This window comes from Xyrauchen texanus, chromosome 6, assembly GCF_025860055.1.
Source record: "Xyrauchen texanus isolate HMW12.3.18 chromosome 6, RBS_HiC_50CHRs, whole genome shotgun sequence".
NCBI lineage: Eukaryota > Metazoa > Chordata > Actinopteri > Cypriniformes > Catostomidae > Xyrauchen > Xyrauchen texanus.
Window position 1 is genome coordinate 46,893,929 of NC_068281.1, and position 19,260 is coordinate 46,913,188.

The window sequence follows — 19,260 nt, forward strand, 5'->3', positions numbered from 1 at the left end:
CCACTGCCATATACAGATGACCTCCCCACTCTACACAGACTGTGGGCCCATACAGTATCCCCCTTATGTTAAAACTGAGTCTGCAAGAAAAATCTATAAGCAGAAACTTCTTTAAAACAATCCAGAAACTCTGTTTGCAGATTTGTATAAAACTGGAGAAGAATGCAACCTAATTTTCTTCTCTGATCACCCCAGTGCCTGGCATAAAGACATAATCAGCCATTACACCTCTGTAAAGAAAGAGGGCATCTGTAATGGCTGGAAGGTCAAAATCAGAGAGCCACAGGACCCTGATAGCACAATTATAACTGTTAACATCTATAAAAACGGCACAGCCATGGTACAGGGGAACCTGAAGGCATTCCAGGCTGACTACAGTACCATACGTGAAATAATGAACCACGAGAAAATGTTATTTTTAGAGTCTTTCATCTTAGCAGAATCCACAGAGCAGCACCCCAGATCTCAGCAGAAACTGCTGAAAATGAGAGGCACCCCTCGCCCTCCCTGCTCAAATATATACCATCTGCTCCAGGAGCACTTCACAAGGCTGGAGATGGACCTGGTGCAGCTCAGAGAAACTGTGCTCAAACCGAAGCAGCCTGTGCACTCAGACACATGTGCATGCCACACTAAATTCCGGCAGAACACAGAGCACATCACACAGAGAATGTCAGCCCTCACGCAGCAGATGAGAGAGTTTCAGACAGAGAAGGACAGCTATCAGAGTGAGCTGACCACAATGAAACTTCAGCTACAGGACAGAGAACAGTCCTCACAAGAGCTGAGTCAGCAACTCAGAGAGTTACATGATGAGAGAGAACATGAGCGAAGTGAGATACACGCACTGAGAGAGCAGGTGAGAGAGCTGCTCCAGGCCAGAGCGGAATCACAACAGATACACAGAGCTCATACTCTGCCACCCTCCACACTGCCTTCCACCCCAGAGACACCTGACACAGACAGTCAACATCCACAACCCCCCAGCCCAGAGAGGCCTGATATAGACAGCACACAGTCATCACAATGCCCCCTATCAAGTGCCCCAACACAGCAGCCCTCGTCTGACAGCAGCCCAGCGCCAACCAGAAGGACCTGAAATAGCCCTACTTATTGATTCAAATGGGAAATTCATTGATATAAAGAAACTTTTCCCCCGACACAGAGCTGTTAAACTCTGGTGTCCCAACACGGACAAAGCACTGGAGCTATTGACAGAATCCAAACTGGGCCACCCCAGCCAAATCATAATCCATACAGGCACAAACAACCTGTGGAGTCAACAGGACAGAGTGTCTGATTCTCTCAGAGCTGTTGTGGAGAAAGCAAGACACATTTTCCCCAAATCAAAAATCATCTTCTCCACTCTGCTTCAGAGGAAAGATTTCCATCCCCAAACAATCAATAAAAGAAATGTTGGCATCTCCAGACACTGTGCCCTTCTGCCTAATGTTCACTTGGCCCACCACCCAGACCTGGACACTGACTGTCTGTATGATCACGTCCACTTAAATAAGAATCTGGTGCATGTTCTGGCAAAGAGACTGAAAGATATTGCTCTAAACAGGACCAACCAGACAAGCCCCAGGTGGAACAGAACCAGCCCCATCCCAGCCAATCCAATGAGACACACATCAAGAAACGATGGCCCACCCAGCACCCCATCTAGAGCCCCGGCCAGAGCATCTACCAGGGCACCGGCCAGAGCTTCAGCACTCACACAGGAGCCACACAGACAGAGATTACACTTTAAAGGTCACACAGCTCCTACAGAATACCACACAGCACTGGAACCCCCTCCACAGCAGATCCTGCACCAGCCAGATAGACAGAGCTATGCCCAGGTTGTTAGTGGAGGAGAAAACCGAGCCAATCCTGAACTTCAGGACATCCAACACATACTGAGTATCATCTACACTCACAATAACTCATAACGGACAGTGGTAAAAAAAAAAAAAACACAATAACATACATACACTTTATTACTCACATTGACTGTATCACTGTTGTTTTTGAACTGTTGTGTATTTTGTGTGTTTTTCTTTCTCTTTTCTCAAAATGGCAAACAAACCCTATTGATATTCTTTATATTTTTGTGATGAAATCACTTAGTATTTCCATGTGTAACATTCAAGGTCTGAACTCGTCAGCTTTTGGCCTAAAGAGCAGAAACTCTGACTTTATGAGAGGAATTAAAGACTTAGATGTCATCATCTTACAGGAAACCTGGTGTAGAGGAGATGAGTCCACTGGTCTGCTGCCCCTCAGGATATAGAGAGATAATACTACCATCAGTCACACAGGAGAGAGACTCAGGACGGATGATAATCTGGATTAAATCTCAACTGTCCATAGAATTAGTCAAAAGAGAACAATGTCACCTGTGGCTGAAAATTAAAAAAGGCATCATATCAACATCTCAGCCTGTCTTCCCGTGTGCCATATATATTCCCCCTCTTGAGTCATCCTATTTCCAAGAAGAAACATTTCAAAACTTAGAACGAGAAATCAGCCATTTCCAGGCCCAAGGAAATGTGCTGTTTCTGGGCGATTTAAATTCTAGAACCGGTGTAGAATTAGATTTCATAGAATCACATGGTGCCCGATTCATTACTGAAAATAACATACAATTTCCTACTTACCCCCCCAGACACAACTGTGATCAAACAGTAAACTCTCATGGAAGGCAGCTGCTGCAGCTCTGCCGAAGTCTGGGTCATCATCGTCAATGGAAGACTACGAGGGGACTCGTTCGGTCGTACACCTACAGTTCAGCTCTTGGTAGCAGCACAGTAGATTATGCAATCACAGATCTGGACCTTTCTTCTTTGAGAGCATTCACAGTCAAACCCTTAATGCCTTTCTCAGACCACAGCCAAATCACCCTCTATATTAAACAGTCTGAAACAACAACCAACACAATCAGCACACTGTATCGAATGAGCCAAATAATATCATTCAAATGGACAGAAAACAGTGTCACTGATTACACCAATGCCATTGAATGTACAGAAATACAATACATTCATACTCTTACATTCATTCCAAATACACCAATACTCTAAAAATCAATTCGGCATCAATCAGGAAGTGAAAGATCTAAATTATATATTCTACAAAACAGCACAAAAAAGTGATTTGGCACTCATCAAAAATATGAAAAAGAAATTGGACACTGAAAAATGGTTTGATTCAGACTGTAAGGCTCTGAGAAAAACACTCAGAAATGTATCCAACCAAAAACACCGTCAACCAGATAATCAGGATCATTGTCTTCATTACTGTGAGGCATTAAGACAACATAAAGCCACACTCAGACAGAAAAAAAAACTTCATTCAAGGTCTCACTTTACATTATAACAAAATAAAGTGTCTCCTCTACGCAGATGACCTGGTTCTCCTGTCGCCCACTAAAGAGGGGCTACAGCAGAGCCTGGCATTACTGGAGAGTTACTGTCAGACCTGGGCCCTGTCAGTCAACCACCAAAAAACAAAAGTCATGATCTTCCAAAAGCAATCCAGATCTCAGGGACTAACAAACATATTTTCGTTATCAAACAGAAGCATTGAAATCACAAAGACATACACTTACCTCGGCCTAAAAATCAGTTCTACAGGTAATTTTACTTTGGCTGTGAATTAACTCAAAGAGAAAGCACAAAGGGCATTTTATGCAATTAAAAAATCCATTAGAATTGATATTCCAATTAGGATCTGGTTCAAAATATTAAAATCAGTCATCGAACAAATTGCCTTTTTTGGCAGTGAAGTGGGAAAAACATCCCATTGAAACTCTGCATCTGGAATTTTGTAAAATAATCATTTATGTCCAAAGAAAAGCCCCAAATAATGGATGCAGGGCAGAATTAGGCCAATACCCTCTCTTTTTGAACATTAAAAAAAGAACCAAGTTCTGGAAGCACCTAAAAACAAGTGACCCCAACACATACCATTATAAAGCCCTTAAGTACCAAGAGCTAAGCTCAGTGAAGAATCGCCTATGCCAGCTTGTCCTAAGACTGACTGAGGACACACCTGAGGAGATCGGCCAGTCTCAGGATAACTGCACACTCACAAACATTCGGCCTAACCAAATTATACACAAAGAAAAGGAAAAATACCTAGCGCATTGGACAAACACCATTAAAACTCACTGTCAGACTCACTGTGAGGGAATGTTATTTGGCATTAAATCGAGAGTACACAGTGGCAAACTATCTGAGCACAATGACTGAGTCTGGCTATAGAGACGGGCCGCCGCAGACAGACATGGCTGCCCCGCGAGGACAGACTGTGCTCCCAATGCAACCTGCGAGTGATTGAGACAGAACTGCACTTCCTCACAGAATGCACAAAATACCAACCAATTAGAAACAAATATTACCACAAAATTAACAACATATGCCCAGATTTCATTGAATGTACCCTAACACAAAAAATTTGTTCTATTCTGGGTGAAAAAGAAGAATGTGCAAACATAGCTGCAAGATTTGTAGTATCCTGTAGAAACCTGAGGGACAACCAGAACTAAAATAAATAACAATACATGATATATTGATGACCCCTGACCCCAATCCCCTACCCCTGTTTCCAACCCTATATAATGTTGCATCAATGCTGAATATTATTCCTTTATAGTTATTATTGTTCTCATGTCCTAGTTCAGTTCCTGTTCTGTTTTTCTAAAATGTCTTTGTCGTGCCAATAAAGCTTGTTGAATTGAATTGAATTGAATTGAGAGAGAGAGACAGATTGGCTTGGAGTAAACATAATTAGCAATATCTCTAAAATAAATGTATGACTTTTAAATAAAGTGGCATTAAAATGCAATTGCACATTCTTAAACTACTCCAGCCATTTGACCTTTCGGTGTATTATTCTTAAAATCTATTTTATTTTGGATTTTCCCAACAGTTCAGCAGGTTGCAGCTTATTAAATATTTTGATTTGATTAAAGGAGTTATTTGCAGGGAAATTAAGGTTTATTTACAAATTACTGTTTTTGTTTTACACATACATGGTGTAAAACAACAACATTATGCTTTCCAAATGGGTTAAAAATATTAATAAAATAATAATAATAAAGTTAAGCATGTGGCAAAAATCCACAGCCAATGAACTGTGAACAAATGCTTTTTTTAATCATGTATGCAGTTGATATAATATTTTTTTTTTATGCATTTTTGTTTAAAACAAATTGATAACTCATATACAGTTTCTGAAGTAGCACGGAGGTCACAGCGGATTGTTTTGGTCTGTGTGCTGCTTGTGTGACAGCCAGAAAACTGGACTGACGTCAACTTAATCGAATAGATGTCGTTTAGAGTTAGGCCTGATGGCTCATTTAACAACTAAAACGGACATTAAACGAGATCTACAGACGATCAAAATAAGACCATAAAAATAGAATGTGATCATTTCCTGATGATACGCTTTTTTCACAGACCCCTCTGTGAAATATATTAATAATAAAACTAAAACAGTTTAATCATCCTCACAGTAAATTCCAGGTATATATGTATATATATATATATATATATATATATATATATATATATATATATATATATATTTTTTTTTTTACAAATAGAAAATACATATTGTATTTAATCAATAAATACCCCCATGATAGGTGTACATAGTTTTATTATTCACTATGCATTTTGTGACTTAAGAAATAGGTATTGTATAGGTAAGGACTTTTATTTTGATTCTCTGAACAGCTGTGTTGTTGTGACGTCATACGTCTGCTCCCGCAGTCTGCTGTTTCTGGTGGAGGTTTGTTTTCAACATTTAAGGTGAATAAAACGTTTAAAAGTGTTCTAAAGCTTTACTAATGTGTTTTCAATATAGTAATATTATTAGGATAACTTTGCATTGGTATGTGAAGTGCTGGTATTTGGTCTCTCGTGGATGTTTTGGGGTAAAACGTTGATAAAGAAAACAAATCAGGATTACACAAATATTGTGTACCACCAATGAAGTACAAAATGAGGATCTTAAATAGTTTTCATGTTAGATCAGTGTGAGGTGATTTTAATAGACTGCAGCAGGAGACCCATGAGAATTTAAGATTAGCGAGATATTTCATCAGTTATTTATCTAAACTTTAGTTTGCTAATTTCTTAAGTTTTATTGTTAGGCCTACATTAAACTGTAATCGGCAATTTCTTCAACGTGATATTGAATTGGCTGTCAGTGTATGTTTTGAAATGTGCATTTAAATATACGGTGAAGGATTAAAACACGAGTATAAATGTGGAAATTTTAAAGGTGTTAATACAGAAAACTTTTAAATTCTGACATTTATTTTGAATGTTGGCAGGTCTGTCGCTACCAAATCAATTCAGTAATAAATGCTCTGAATATTCCTGTCATCTTTGAATTGAAGAAGAGTTTCCAGAAGAGCAGGACAAACTTCAAGTGTGTCAACAATTTCTGACATATTACTGCAAAGATGGATTTTATTAAAGAGGAGAGAGAGGACATGGGTTATCCAGAACCACACAGAGTGAAAGATGAAGAAACTGAGGAACAAATAGGTTTGTGTCCATTCTTGAGTCTTCGTTAATAACTGCTGTATTTAAAATGACAATATGTCCTAGTGTGATGATTAAACCACAAAAGGATGAGGTTTAATTATGCAGTCTGCATTAGGTTTGTCATGATAACAAAAATGTTGTAGTCTGTACCAATACCAGTAAAATTTCACAACTCACGATACCACAAAAAATAGGTGATGTGCAAATTAACACATTCCTGTAGCCTATTTAACAAAATTAAATGTATCAATTTAAGTAATAAATTATAATAATTGTATGTTTTTTTCAAGTGTTTTTCAATTAAGTCACCATTGCTTCATTTTTTGAACTAGGACCCAAATTACATTTTTTTCTTTAAATTTGAATTCAATTTCATCACAAAATGGTGTCTAATCAAACAAATTAATAAAACTTTAATCAAATGAAAATAGAACAAGTACTTTTCAATATACCATTGCATTTTTTATTCAAATGAAATGCTTCAGTAAAGATCCTCACAGTATAACAAAATTGGTCTGCCAACATGTGAATAATGTAATGGAGTAATGAGGAGAGGGAGTGATGATGGCGTTGCCTATTTTTATGTTTTTTTATTATGTCGTTTATATGGTTTATGACCGTTTATATACACTCACCTAAAGGATTATTAGGAACACCTGTTCAATTTCTCATTAATGCAATTATCTAATCAACCAATCACTTGTCAGTTGCTTCAATGCATTTAGGGGTGTGGTCCTGGTCAAGACAATCTCCTGAACTCCAAACTGAATGGCAGAATGGGAAAGAAAGGTGATTTAAGCAATTTTGAGCGTGGCATGGTTGTTGGTGCCAGACGGGCCGGTCTGAGTATTTCACAATCTGCTCAGTTACTGGAATTTTCACGGACAACCATTTCTAGGGTTTACAAAGAATGGTGTGAAAAGAGAAAAACATCCAGTATGCGGCAGTCCTGTGGGCGAAAATGCCTTGTTGATGCTAGAGGTCAGAGGAGAATGGGCCGACTGATTCAAGCTGATAGAAGAGCAACTTTGCCTGAAATAACCACTCGTTACAACCGAGGTATGCAGCAAAGCATTTGTGAAGCCACAACACGCACAACCTTGAGGTGGATGGGCAGCAGAAGACCCCACCGGGTACCACTCATATCCACTACAAATAGGAAAAAGAGGCTTCAATTTGCAAGAGCTCACCAAAATTGGACAGTTGAAGACTGGAAAAATGTTGCCTGGTCTGATGAGTCTGTTGACTGTTGAGACATTCAGATGGTAGAGTCAGAATTTGGCGTAAACAGAATGAGAACATGGATCCATCATGCCTTGTTACCACTGTGCAGGCTGGTGGTGGTGGTGTAATGGTGTGGGGGATGTTTTCTTGGCACACTTTAGGCCCCTTAGTGCCAATTGGGCATCGTTTAAATGCCACGGCCTACCTGAGCATTGTTTCTGACCATGTCCATCCCTTTATGGCCACCATGTAACCATCCTCTGATGGCTACTTCCAGCAGGATAATGCACCATGTCACAAAGCTTGAATCATTTCAAATTTGTTTCTTGAACATGACAATGAGTTCACTGTACTAAAATGGCCCCCACAGTCACCAGATCTCAACCCAATAGAGCATCTTTGGGATGTGGTGGAACGGGAGCTTCGTGCCCTGGATGTGCATCCCACAAATCTCCATCAACTGCAAGATGCTATCCTATCAATATGGGCCAACATTTCTAAAGAATGCTTTCAGCACCTTGTTGAATCAATGCCACGTAGAATTAAGGCAGTTCTGAAGGCGAAAGGGGGTCAAACACAGTATTAGTATGGTGTTCCTAATAATCCTTTAGGTGAGTGTATATGGTTTATAACACTGCTTGAAATCTGTAGCATGGTTGTTGATTTGGCCAAGTGTGAAATTAGTGGATTAAAAGTATGCACAGGACATGGAATCTTCATTGCACCACTTAGATGCTGATGAACATCTATGATTTTAACTCTACTTGCACCAACATTTTGAACTCCATTGCCCCATTAAAGGCAAAAAAACATAAACCTATTCCAGTACCTCGGCATAATGACACAACTCATTCCCTCAGACAGGCCTGTAGAAGAGCAGAACATAAATGGAAAAAGGACGGATTATAGGTCTCATATGAAATACTGAGAGATTCTCTTTTTTTCTTTTCAGAGGGCCGCCAAGGCTGCTATTTGCAAATATCTTTCAGAGCTAATTACAAAAAACAGTCACAGACCTAAAATTCTTTTTTCCACCATAGACTCTGTTCTCAACCCCACTGTAAATATCTTCCCTGAGACGTCTGTCTCTCTTTGTGAGGGCTTTGCAAGGTTTTTTAATCATATGATCACTGGAATAAGATCTCAGATGCTTCCTTCTGTGTGCACATTATCTGATGTCCCTCTATGCTCCACTACATGGTCTGCTTTTGAGCACATCAATCTGCATACTCTTAATGAAATAGTTGAACATTTAAAGCCTACTATCTGCCCTCAGGATGTTATTCCCCCACGCTTACTTAAACAAATCATTGATGTTGTCGGCCCTGGACTTTTGTGTGTCATCAACAAATGTTTGCCTTAAACATGCTACGGTGTTGCCTTATCTTAAAGAAATAAGTCTGGATCCCACTTCCATGATCAACTTTCGCCCTATCTCCAACTTGCCTTTTGTTTCCAAAATCTTGGAGAAAGTGGTATTATTTCAACTACAGTCTTTTTTGTCTGAACTCGATTCATGAAATATTCCAATCAGGTTTTAAAGCTTGTCACAGTACTGAATCTGCTCTCCTAAGAGTTTCGATTGACATCTTACTAACCACTGATTCTGGGAAATCTATGGCTCTGGTCCTGTTAGATATTAGCTCCCGCCTTCTGTCATCTGCTACAATAAGCACGGTGCAATATTCATAAAATGTGTGTTTTGAGTTTTTATCATTTTGTGTTTTCAGCGTACAAGTGGCTGCAGACATTCACGTGTGTGCTGAAGTGTGCAGCACATGCAGACCACATTTATTTGATGAAAGTGGTTTAATAATCAAACAGTTTGATCACACTATGACATATCACTATTTTAATTTGTTTAATTGTCCATTTCAGTGTAAAAGCTGTAATGGCACAAGCTCAGAAGTGTGTCCCTCTCTGTCAGACAGTGCGCGGGGACCGAATTGAGTCTGTGCTCGGTACCACCGGTAATGCAGAAACGCTGGTATCATTACATCTTTTTATTTTAGTATTGACTTTGTAACAAAATACCTGTTCTTTTCTAGTCATTTAAGCCATATAGAGAAAAGCTTATCCAGGGGAGAGAAGCTGTTGTCAGAAACAAAGAAACTGAAAGTGCTTTATTACATTTTCTGCCAAAAGAAAAAAGTTAAACAAAATTAGGGATGCATCAATATGGAATTTCTGGGCATGATAACTATAGCTCATTGTAGCTGAGACAGAACAAATGTGTGTTTTTTTTTATTATTATTTCATTAGGTTTTAATATTTAAACCTGGAACTGCTAGCTAATTAATTAAAAGCTGCTCATTAAAATAAATAAATAAATAAGCTGTCATTTAAAAGCTTGGAATCTGGACTTGACAATCTTACTAACTCTTAATTGCTGCTATTTAAGGTTTGGCAGATGTTACATGAACCAGAAATATGTCTATATTACAAATGTATGCTGATTTAAATGAGAAATCAATTACAATATTCTTGCATAAATTGTATGGTCCCCAGTTACCAGATATGAGGATTTATGGTAATCCTGATGAATCTCCAATAGAGAGAACTTCTTACAGGTGTAATAATGCATCAAAACCAAAATGAGTCGATAATTTAACAGCATGTTAAGAGAATTAAACAACAAAACACATTACAAACACTATCTATGTATACATGGTTTAGGGGCGGCTGTGGCTCAGGTGGTAGTCGGCCACTAATTGTATGGTTGGCGGTTCAAATCCTGGCCCACATGCCGAAGTGCCCTTGGGCAAGACACTGAACCCCAAATTGCTCCCAATGGCAGGCTAGCGCCTTGAATGGCAGCTCTGCCGTCATTGGTGTATGAGTGGGAGTGTGAATGAGATGCAGTGTAAAGAGCTTTGGTAACCACTAAGGTTAAAAAAGATGCTATATAAGTGCAGACCATTTAAATATTTATGTCAGCAGGCAGACTGCGATTGCAGTGGTGGTTTGTGTGTTGTATGTATTTTGCACATGCTTGTCTCATTCACAGATGTTTGTTACAGCACTCATCTGTGGCAGTTCCATTGTATAACTCATGAAATATTAACACAATAATCATAATGGGAATAGGTAAAAACCCCATAGTCGGTTAATCATGAGCTATAATGTTAGAAAAGTTTTAACTCGTAAAATACAAGCACATTAGTTTCACTCAAAAAAGATTTTAGCCTTTTCACATCACTCCATGAGGATTATTTAAACCTCTATGCACCATGTTACGTTGTATTTGGGGTTGTTGTCATTGCGATCCTTAGCTGTAAGTAGCAATGTGTTATTTTCCATATTCTGTTTGTCTCATGTAATAAGCAAAAATCATTGCCCTCAAGTAACACGTTTTTGTCACGTTTTCATTTATTGCTTCTTGAAACATAAACAGAATATGGGAAATGGCATGTTGTTACTTACAGCAGATGATCCCCATTGAAACCAGACACAAAACAATGTAACAAGGTGCAGAGATGTTGAAATAATCCTCACAGAGTGACATGAGCTTGCCTCTTACTGTCAGACACACTGAAGGACAGAAGCCGCGGGCAAAGAAACCGTAACAAAATATCAGCAGTAACTCCATTATTGGCATGATAATAATATTTTCCCAGTTATCTGCCAATAAAATATTTTGGCCGCCAATGTATTGAGCATCCCTAATATAAATAATGCATTGGTATGTTGGGAAAAAATATTCTCTTTTCATTTGATTAAAATTCTATGAATGTATTTGATTAGACAATTTTTGCTGATAAAATGTAATAAAACTTAAAAACAGTGAATTCAGAAAACAAAATGGAAAACACAGAATTTGGGAAAAAATGTAATGGTCAACACATGTTTTGTAGAGTGATGGAATAAGGTGCCCATGGGATTTATTTGCTACTTGTTTTATGTAATTTCAAAATTCTTTATGATTTTGAAAAGAAAATTAGATTTCTTTATTCATAGTTTTCATTTATTCATTTTTAATGTTCAATAAAACACCTGAATTCTTGTTTGAACAGGTTTTTGGACACTTGGATTACAAAAGACCAGCATCCCAGATGCTGTAACCTTTTATTCCTATGTTGTTTCAATTATACCCAGGTACAGTTGACATGTTGGGGAAGACAAAAGTAGTTTTTTTGTGTATTATGTGGAAAATCTTTAAAAACAAATGCCTTCAGTGTGTAAGGGCTTAATTGACTTGTCATTTTAATATTTATATTTCAGACCTGATGCTTGTGAAAGAGGAATGTCAAGAACATGATGAAGTGGAAGAGATACATCAGTATCAGCCATCAAGTAATTCTGAAAATAATTCTTCACATAAAAGTCAAGAAAAAAGAGCCAAAAAATCTTATACCTGCCCTCAGTGTGGAAAGAGCTTCAAACAAAAAGGAAACCTTAAGAATCACATAAAAATTCACACTGGAGAGAAGCCTTTCACATGCCTTCAGTGTGGAAAGAGTTTCATACGTGCAGACAGCCTTATGGAGCACATGCGAATTCACTCTGGAGAAAGGCCATTCATATGCCCTCAGTGTGGAAAGAGTTTCACACGTAAAGCTCATCTTAACAGTCATGCAAGAATTCACGCTGAAGAGAAGCCTTTTAAGTGCCTCCAGTGTGGAAAGAGTTTCACACGTGAAGTTCATCTTAAGAGTCACACAAGTGTTCACGCTAAAGAGAAGCCCTACACGTGCCTCCAGTGTGGAAAGAGTTTTACACGTGCAGACAGCCTTAAGAAGCACATGAGAATTCACACTGGAGAGAAGCCTTCCGAATGCCTTCAGTGTGGACTGAGTTTCACACAAAAAGGAAACCTTAATAAACACATAAAAATTCACACCGGAGAGAAGCCTTACATATGTCTTCAGTGTGGACAGAGTTTCACACAAAAAGGAAACCTTAAGTATCACATAAAAATTCACACTGGAGAGAGGCCATTCACATGCCTTCAGTGTGGAAAGAGTTTCATACGTCCAGACAGCCTTATGCAACACATGAGAAGGCACTCTGGAGACAGGCCTTTCATATGCCCTCAGTGTGGAAAGAGTTTCACACGTAAAGCTCATCTTAATAGTCATGCAAGAATTCACGCTGAAGAGAAGCCTTTCACATGCCTCCAGTGTGGAAAGAGTTTCACACGTGAAGTTCATCTTAAGAGTCACACAAGTGTTCACGCTAAAGAGAAGCCTTTCACGTGCCTCCAGTGTGGAAAGAGTTTTACACGTTCAGACAGCCTTAAGAAGCACATGAGCATTCACACTGGGAAAGCCTTGAGTAGTGCCAGCGACTTGAAAATGCATCAAAGAATCCATATTGGAGAAAAACCTTACAAGTGTTCACATTGTGAAAAGAGTTTCAGTCGGCCAGGAGTTTTGAAAGTGCATGAGAGAGTCCATACTGGAGAGAAGCCATACCACTGCCATATATGTGGAAAGAGCTTTAGCCAATCAGGTCATCTACTGGTTCATTTAAAAAGGTGTCATGGAAAGTCACAGTGAGCAAAGTTCCTCTTCACTTGCAGGGAATAGTTTTAAATTCAGAAAATCCCAAAGATAGAATTCAGTGGTGCAACAAGGATCTTATGGGCCCCAGTTCAATGTGCCTTTTCATGACGATATACAGTGCATCCGGAAAGTATTACATAAGTTAATAAGTTACAGCCTTATTCCAAAACAGATTAAAATCATTATTTTCCTCAATTCTACAAACAACAACCCATAATGACAACATGAAAGAAGTTTGTTTGAAATGTATTAAAAATAAATAATTTTAAAAAAAATCACATGTACATAAGTATTCACAGCCTTTGCCATGACACTCAAAATTGAGTTCAGGTGCATCCTGTTTCCACTGATCATCCTTGAGATGTTTCTACAACTTGATTGGAGTACATCTGTGGTAAATTCAGTTAATTGGACATGATTTGGAAAGGCACAAACCTGTCTATATAAGGTCCCACAGTTAACAGTGTAAACCGAGCAATGAAGTCCAATGAATTGTCTGTAGACCCCTGAGACTGGATTGTATTGAGGCACAGTTCTGGGGAAGGGTACAGATAAATTTATGCAGCATTGAACGTCCCAATGAGCACAGTGTCCTTCATCATCTGTAATTGGAAGAAGTTTGGAAGTGCCAGGACTCTTCCTAGAGCTGGCCGTCCGGCCAAACTGAGCGATCGGGCTAAAAGGGCCATAGACAGGGAGGTGACCAAGAACCCGATGGTCACTCTGACAGAGCTCAAGCGTTTCTCTGTGGAGAGAGGAGAACCTTCCAGAAGAACAACAATCTCTGCTGCACTCCATCAATCAGGCCTGTATGGTAGAGTGGCCAGACGGAAGCCACTCCTCATTAAAAGCCACATGACAGCCCACCTGGAGTTTGCCAAAAGGCACCTGAAGGACTTTCAGACCATGAGAAACAAAATTCTCTGTCTGATGAAACAAAGATTGATCTCTTTGTCATGTCTGGAGGAAACCAGGTACTGCTCATCACCTGGCCAATACCATCCCTAGAGTGGTGGCAACTGGGGCAGTGGTGGCTCAATGGTTGAGGCTCAGGGTTACTGACCAGAAGGGCGGGGGTTCAAGCCCCAGCACCACCAAGAGCCACTGTTGGGCCCTTGAGCAAGGCCCTTAACTCCAGGCTGCTCCGGGGGGATTGTCCCTGTAATAAGTGCACTGTAAGTCGCTTTGGATAAAAGCATCTGCCAAATGCATAAATGTAAATGTAGAGTGAAGCATGGTGGTGGCAGCATCATGCTGTGGGGATGTTTTTTAGCGGCAGGAACTGGGAGACTAGTCAGGATCAAGGGAAAGATGAATCAGCAATGTACAGAGACATCCTTGATGAATTCCTGCTCTAGAGCGCTCTGGACCTCAGACTGGGGCGAAGGGTCATCTTCCAACAGGACAACAACCCTAAACACACAGCCAAGATAACAAAGGAGTGGCTATGGGACAACTCTGTGAATGTCCTTGAGTAGCCCAGACTTGAACCCGATTGAACATCTCTGGAGAGATCTGAAAATGGCTGTGCACCGACGCTCCCCATCCAACCTGATGGAGCTTGAGAGAGGTCCTGCAAAGAAGAATGGGAGAAATTGCCCAAAAATAGGTGTGCCAAGCTTGTAGCTTCATACACAATAAGACTTGAGGCTGTAATTGGTGTCAAAGGTGCTTCAACAAAGTATTGAGTAAAGGTTTTGAATACTTATGAACATGTTTTTTTTATTTTTAATAAATTTGCAAAGATTTCAAACAAACTTCTTTCACATTTTCATTACGGGGTATTGTTTGTAGAATTTTGTAGAAAATAATTAATTTAATCCATTTTAGAATAAGGCTGTAACATAACAAAATGTGGAAAAAGTGAAGCGCTGTGAATACTTTCCGGATGCACTGTATATGTACATTGATTACCAATCACTACATAGTACTGGGCATTTATTATTTAGACACGGCACATCTAACAACTGATGTTAATTTGGCTCACATGCAGGGGGAATTAACTAGGAATGAATTGCACCCACTAAAAGAGCTGTTTTTAACACACTTTCTGCCCTGCTGTAGCGTCTGATTCTCTAAAGCAATTATGCCAATTAGGTAACACAATTTGCATGCCACAAATATTTTCAAGTTTTTTAAAAGTTCAGTTATTCGGTGCAATAAATGGCTGTGAGTCATTCTATTATGTTTTTTGTTGACATGTTATTACAATTAAACCGAAGACTGTACAGTTTGATGAACATTTTTAATTATGTCCCTGTTTTAGAGGGACTAAATGCCCCCCTTTCTCAAATCACAAAATTATGCGCTTTTTAATTTTTCTAACAAAAAATATATAGCTTTGTTATTTATGACTTTATATCCATACACTTGTTATGATTTATTTTTCTTAATTTAAGTAAATTACTCCCTTCATATCTCTTTGCTCTTATGTCAATTTTTATCTGTATTTTGGCAATTTGGTTTAATCCCCTTAGTGGTGAAATGTAATTAATTTTTTTCTGTTCTGAAAACTCGTGTCTGTTATTGGAATACAATAAAAAAGAAGTGTGTCTTCTCGTTGGCCAACAACCACTTGAAACAACCATAAATAAGGCTTACAGGCTGGTCTCATTTCTTCTGTTGATGTTAATCAGTGTAATCTTTACCGGCTCGGGAACGCCCTGTCCATAAAAAGTCTGGAAAAACTTCCATCAAGAATAAAGGTAATGGGTAATGTGTGTCTACCTCTCCATTATGCTGTTTGTTGTAAGGATAAATGTGATGTAAATTCTGTCATGTGACACTACATTTTTGCGTTAATGCCATTATTCTTTCCAGACCAGTTTTTTATGACAACTGATGTGTCGACATAGGATTATGCCTAAACTTGTACATAAAATATTGTGTTGACACTTATGAAATGTTATTGAAAATATGCATTTCCATCAGCTTTATTTAGATACAAGGATTTTTTGGCAAAAAAGGTTTTAGCGTATGTAAACTTCTGGTAAACTTCAGAAGGGTCCACACTTCTGTCCAGTAAGACAACAGAATAACACTCTACAATCTGAATCTCCCTCCCAGAGAGACAGAGTAACAGATCAACCAGGTTCTGAGTCTCCAGTCCAGAGAGGAAGGAGACCACAGTAATGACCCAGTTCAGAATTTCCTGCAAGAGAGACAATAAAAGATACTAGCAACCAGCTGTGAGCATACCTTCTCTTCAAGTTTCCTGCATCTTCGTGTTCCAGATAAAGGAACTTCTGCATCAACATTATGGTTTTATCTTTGTGTTCCAGTTTGAAAGGACCCTTTGGTGCTTCAGGAGATCAGCATTTCTTAGCACTTCATGTACAAGGTTGTTTAAATGGAATCCAGCTCCTTTTCCACTGCAACATGGCCCAGTACAAGTTGTCACCACTAAATTCATCACTCAGTCAAGCTGAACATAAAAATGACTATCAATACTTCTTTCCAGAGACATTGGCATCTTTAGATTGCATAACGTGTTATCCTGTTTTGTTGAACTACAAATAAGAAATTCAATTCCTCAGATGGTGCCCCAAGGTACAAGGAGGGATGGACCATCTGACATTCCTAACAAACACATGTACTTTGGTGTCTTGTGTGATGTCCACTACAAAATTAGTTGGATGTGTGATTACCACTACATGATGTAGTCTATCTGCAGATCAGCTGAAATGTATCTGAAAACTTTGACAACGACGTCAAATGCTTGCTGCTGTTTTCTGTCGTCCAATCAGCGAGTACAATTTTGAAACGTCCAAATGAAAATGTGTTTTCAGTTGCAAGCTGAAACAAAAAACATTTATTTGCGAGACACTTGAAAATGTAAGTGAATTGTTTTGCTGTCACTATAAATGTTCATGTGCAGACACCCATAGATATATATCAGACATTGCTGATCACATTTAAACAGCCAAGATAGACAGACTGAACTTTTGACAAGCACTGATGAGTGATCTCATTATTATATATGCAATACATATGATACAAAAGACTTCATGGTATTTAGACATGTTTAAAAAGCTAAAATATGGTTAAAATGGTGAGAAATACAAAAACCTGTCACCAGGGAAGGGTGGCCAGGGAAGGGTAGCCAGGGAAAACTGGCAAACGTGTGAGTTGTGTCCTGAGCAGGAGTCGGAGCACTTGGAATGTCAACAAGAAATAAGAGATTCATCAAAAGAACTTGATGAGCATGTTGATATGATTCCTGATCTATCCATTCAAAATGAAAGAAGCAATCGATTTGAATCTAGTTTGAACGTCTTATGTAGATCAGATGCTCTCAATCTACGTAAGGTCTCTGAACTCCAAACAGAAATGTATTTTCTATCAAGTAAGACAGTGGTGCTTAGAGAAAGTAAAGAGGTAAAAAGCCAGAGCACATTTAATCAGAGCTATTCATTATGAAGCGACCAGATGATTATTACAAAACTTGGAATAATTTCACAGCTCCCAATAGCTCTGTGTAGCCTACTTTTGCGTCAATTCTATTTACTTTTTAAAACCAAAAACGGAAAATGTGGTTTCTTCTTTATTTGTTTTAATACTGATGAAGAGAATAAGTAGATACAAACTCATTTTCTGTTGATTATTTAATTTTCTATTTAAAATGGAATAAAGAGAAAGGAGGAAATGGCTCAATTTTAATTTTCTTTCATTATTTTAAAAAAAAAATTATTTGTGGCTTGAATAAATGATACGCTCGTGTGTGCGACACTGAAACGCTCCTTTTATCTGATTGGTCAACGTGCCCCGTCGTCTGTAACCTACTGCATTCAGCTAGAATTAGAGTTGGGATCGCTCTGCAAATTTGTCTCAATTTTCATTATATATTGTCCCAAACCACCTTTAACTGTAAACTATGCATGCCATATGTATTAGAATCTTGCTGTTGGGCACAACATGGTGTTGTTGCAAGGTGTTTCCTCTAATGGACGACGAGTGAGAGATCACAAGCCACAGGTATGCTGACTGGGAGTTGGTCTATTATATATTATTTTTATTTTTATTAACATGGCATGGTGATTCATGCCATTATCATGATTCATACATTATGTCGCAGCTAACTATACCAACTGACATTTTAAAAACACGTCCACGCATGAAAGCCAGTCTCCCGAACAGACATTCAAAAAATCATATTTTTTCATTTGAATCTACCAAAGAGGTCTATAACACCTGGAAAAAATATATAATAATATTTGCTTAATTTAATGTTGCTTGCAATAAATTTCGTTTCGTTTTCATTTTTCTATATTTGTTTGTAGATTAATTAAAGAGTGGAGAGCGATTGAAAATACACGAAAGAATGAAAAATATTTATTTATTTGTATTGTTAGGCCTGCAGAGAAGACTTTGCTGGCCATGAGAAATCGCCACGGCTTAGACAAACATAAGACTGCCCATTTGTGAGAGGTTGACAAATGAGGGTTGCCTTCTAGTCACATAGTGTTTGGGAATCATTCAACAATGGAGCTTGGCTGAACTCTATTGGACATTTCTTGTAATTGCCACTCAACACTGGGTTAGACAAATAGGATCAGAATCTGCGTTATGGCCAAGTATGCTTACACATACAAGGGATTTGTCTTGGTGACTTGCGTTTACATTGCACAACAATACAAAACAACAACAAGACATAGATAATAATAAAAAAAATAATAAAAATCTACTAAAAAAAAAGTATATATGTACACAATAAGACAAATGTAATGCATTGCCATGGCAACAGTATTTAAGATATCAAGAATCCCTACAGAATTTAAAATTCAGGTATAAAATAAGAGGGATATTTGTCTATTAAAAATGTAGTCTATTAGATAAATAAGTCTGTTAAAAGTGACACTTCCTTCTGGTAGTTGGTGGCTCTACGACTGTGACCCACAATAGCCACATCAATGTGATCAGCCTGCAAACATTCGGCTCAATTTTGATGTTTTTAATTTTCTGCACGCAGAAGATATGAGACATTTCCTTAT

General features: G+C 38.5%; 1 protein-coding gene across 4 annotated transcripts in view; it reads left to right on the forward strand.

The window, feature by feature from the left end:
* The window catches only part of LOC127644551 (gastrula zinc finger protein XlCGF57.1-like), a 532,867-nt gene extending 516,731 nt beyond the window's left edge, over positions 1-16,136 (forward strand). For 2 of the 4 annotated variants that reach the window (XM_052127762.1, XM_052127761.1), the window contains exon 3: positions 11,988-16,136. In XM_052127762.1, the coding sequence (XP_051983722.1) occupies positions 11,988-13,264 (1,277 nt within the window). In that variant the 3' untranslated portion in view covers positions 13,265-16,136. Of the gene's footprint in view, positions 1-5,737; positions 5,799-6,325; positions 6,543-11,779; positions 11,862-11,987 lie in introns of those variants that run through there. The other 2 variants (XM_052127763.1, XM_052127759.1) reach the window with 2 other exon arrangements.
* Positions 16,137-19,260: the final 3,124 nt, after the last annotated feature.